Source organism: Mus caroli, chromosome 17 (genome assembly GCF_900094665.2).
Source record: "Mus caroli chromosome 17, CAROLI_EIJ_v1.1, whole genome shotgun sequence".
Classification (NCBI taxonomy): domain Eukaryota; kingdom Metazoa; phylum Chordata; class Mammalia; order Rodentia; family Muridae; genus Mus; species Mus caroli.
This window is the reverse complement of record NC_034586.1, coordinates 31,848,675-31,850,411: the sequence shown is the minus strand read 5'-3', so window position 1 is coordinate 31,850,411 and position 1,737 is coordinate 31,848,675. Positions and strand designations below refer to the sequence as shown.

Below are 1,737 nucleotides of genomic sequence, written 5' to 3'. Positions count from 1 at the left end.
TTAATCCCAGCACTCGGGAGGCAGAGGCAGGTGGATTTCTGAGTTTGAGGCCAGCCTGGTCTACAGAGTGAGTTCCAGGACAGCCAAGGCTACACAGAAAAAACACTGTCCCGAAAAACCAAAAGAAAAGAAAAAAAGAAGGTGGAACCACTGCTCTGGAGCCACTTACCGAGAACCAAGGTCTTCATGACCAGCACTGTTAAGAGGACAGCACACAAGGCTTGGGGGACGCCATGGAGTCCCAGGGGCCTCAGGGACCAGCTAGCTGCAGGGCCTGCCATAAAAAGCATGGCTTCTCTCCAGCCTCCAGCCTGGGCTTATATTGGTTGGAGAGAGGCTGACCAAGAGGAGGGAGTGGGGCACCAGTCTGAGGTGGAGAACGGCACCAGAACAGGCAGTGCAGAGTGTCCTCAACCCACAGCTCCCTGGGCCTAATATCCTGGCTGGAGGCAGGAACGCAGAAGGACTTGTCCTGTCTGTTTCCCTTCCTGGTGCTCCGTAAAATACCCTGACAAAAGCAACCAGGGGAAGGGGGAGTGTTTATTTTTATTTATATGTTTTGATGTTAATATCATTGTCATCATCATTATTTATTTATTTATTTATTTATTTATTTATTGGTTTTTCGAGACAGGGTTTCTCTGTGTAGCCTTGGCCCTTGGCTGTCCTGGAACTCACTCTGGAGACCAGGCTGGCCTCGAACTCAGAAATCTGCCTGCCTCTGCCTCCCGAGTGCTGGGATTAAAGGCATGTGCCACCACGCCCAGTTTATTATTATTATTGTTGTTATTATTGTTATTATTATTACTTTTTGAGACAAGGTTTCTCTGTGTAGACCTGGCTGTCCTAGAACTTACTCCATGGACCAGGCTGGCCTCAAACTCAGAGATCCACCTGCTTCTGTTTCCTGAGTACTGGGATTAAAGGCGTGTGCCACCATGATCGACAAAGGAGGCTATTTTATTTTAGCTTGTTATTCCAGGTCACAGTCCATCCTGGCAGGGAAGTTACAGCCACAGACACTTTCGAGAACCAGCCATATGGCAACCAGAGTCGAGGACAGTGAGTGGTCATGCTGGGTCTCACTCTCTCTGACCCCTTCCAGTTGGTGTGTTTGTGTGTCTGTCTGTCTGTATGCACATACATGTTGTAGTAGCTATTCCTGGTTGTCAACTTGACTATATCTGGAATGAACTACAATCCAGAATTGGAAGGCTCACATGTGATCCTAATCTGGAGGCTGGGAGAGACAAGTTTCTGACCTGGATCCTGGCATGGAGATCTTGAGACATAGTGGCTATGAATCCCATAAGGTTAAAACAGAGAGGTAATGTGGCCAGATGTTTTGTAAAGTTCTGCCTTTGTTGCATACTGGATAATGAAGGGGTTAAGAGTAGAAGCCAATCTGCCTACTGGCACTGGCCTGTCTTTCCAGCTACTCAGATGCTCAGGAGGACTGCAGGTTTTAAGACTTGACTGAGCGCTGGGCGATGGTGGTGCACACCTTTAATCCCAGCCCTTGGGAGGCAGAGGCAGGTGGATTTTTGAGTTTGAGGCCAGCCTGGTCTACAAAGTGAGTTCCAGGACAGCCAGGGCTACACAGAGAAACCCTGTCTCAAAAAAAACCAACCAAACAAACAAAACCAAACAAACAAAAGAAAGACACAAGTAAACAAAAGAGCAAATTGTCACAATGTTATATAGCAATCCTTCCAGCACCTGGGAGGCTGAAGCTGC

The 1,737-nt window shown here is 47.8% G+C and overlaps 1 protein-coding gene across 1 annotated transcript in view; it reads right to left on the bottom strand.

Moving 5' to 3' along the window:
* Ly6g5c (lymphocyte antigen 6 family member G5C) overlaps positions 1–305 on the bottom strand; it is a 3,822-nt gene extending 3,517 nt beyond the window's left edge. The window contains exon 1 of the mRNA XM_021150108.1: positions 170–305. Coding sequence (XP_021005767.1) covers positions 170–290 — 121 coding nt within the window. The 5' untranslated portion in view covers positions 291–305. The remainder of the gene's footprint in view (positions 1–169) is intronic.
* Between the last annotated feature and the right edge of the window lie 1,432 nt (positions 306–1,737).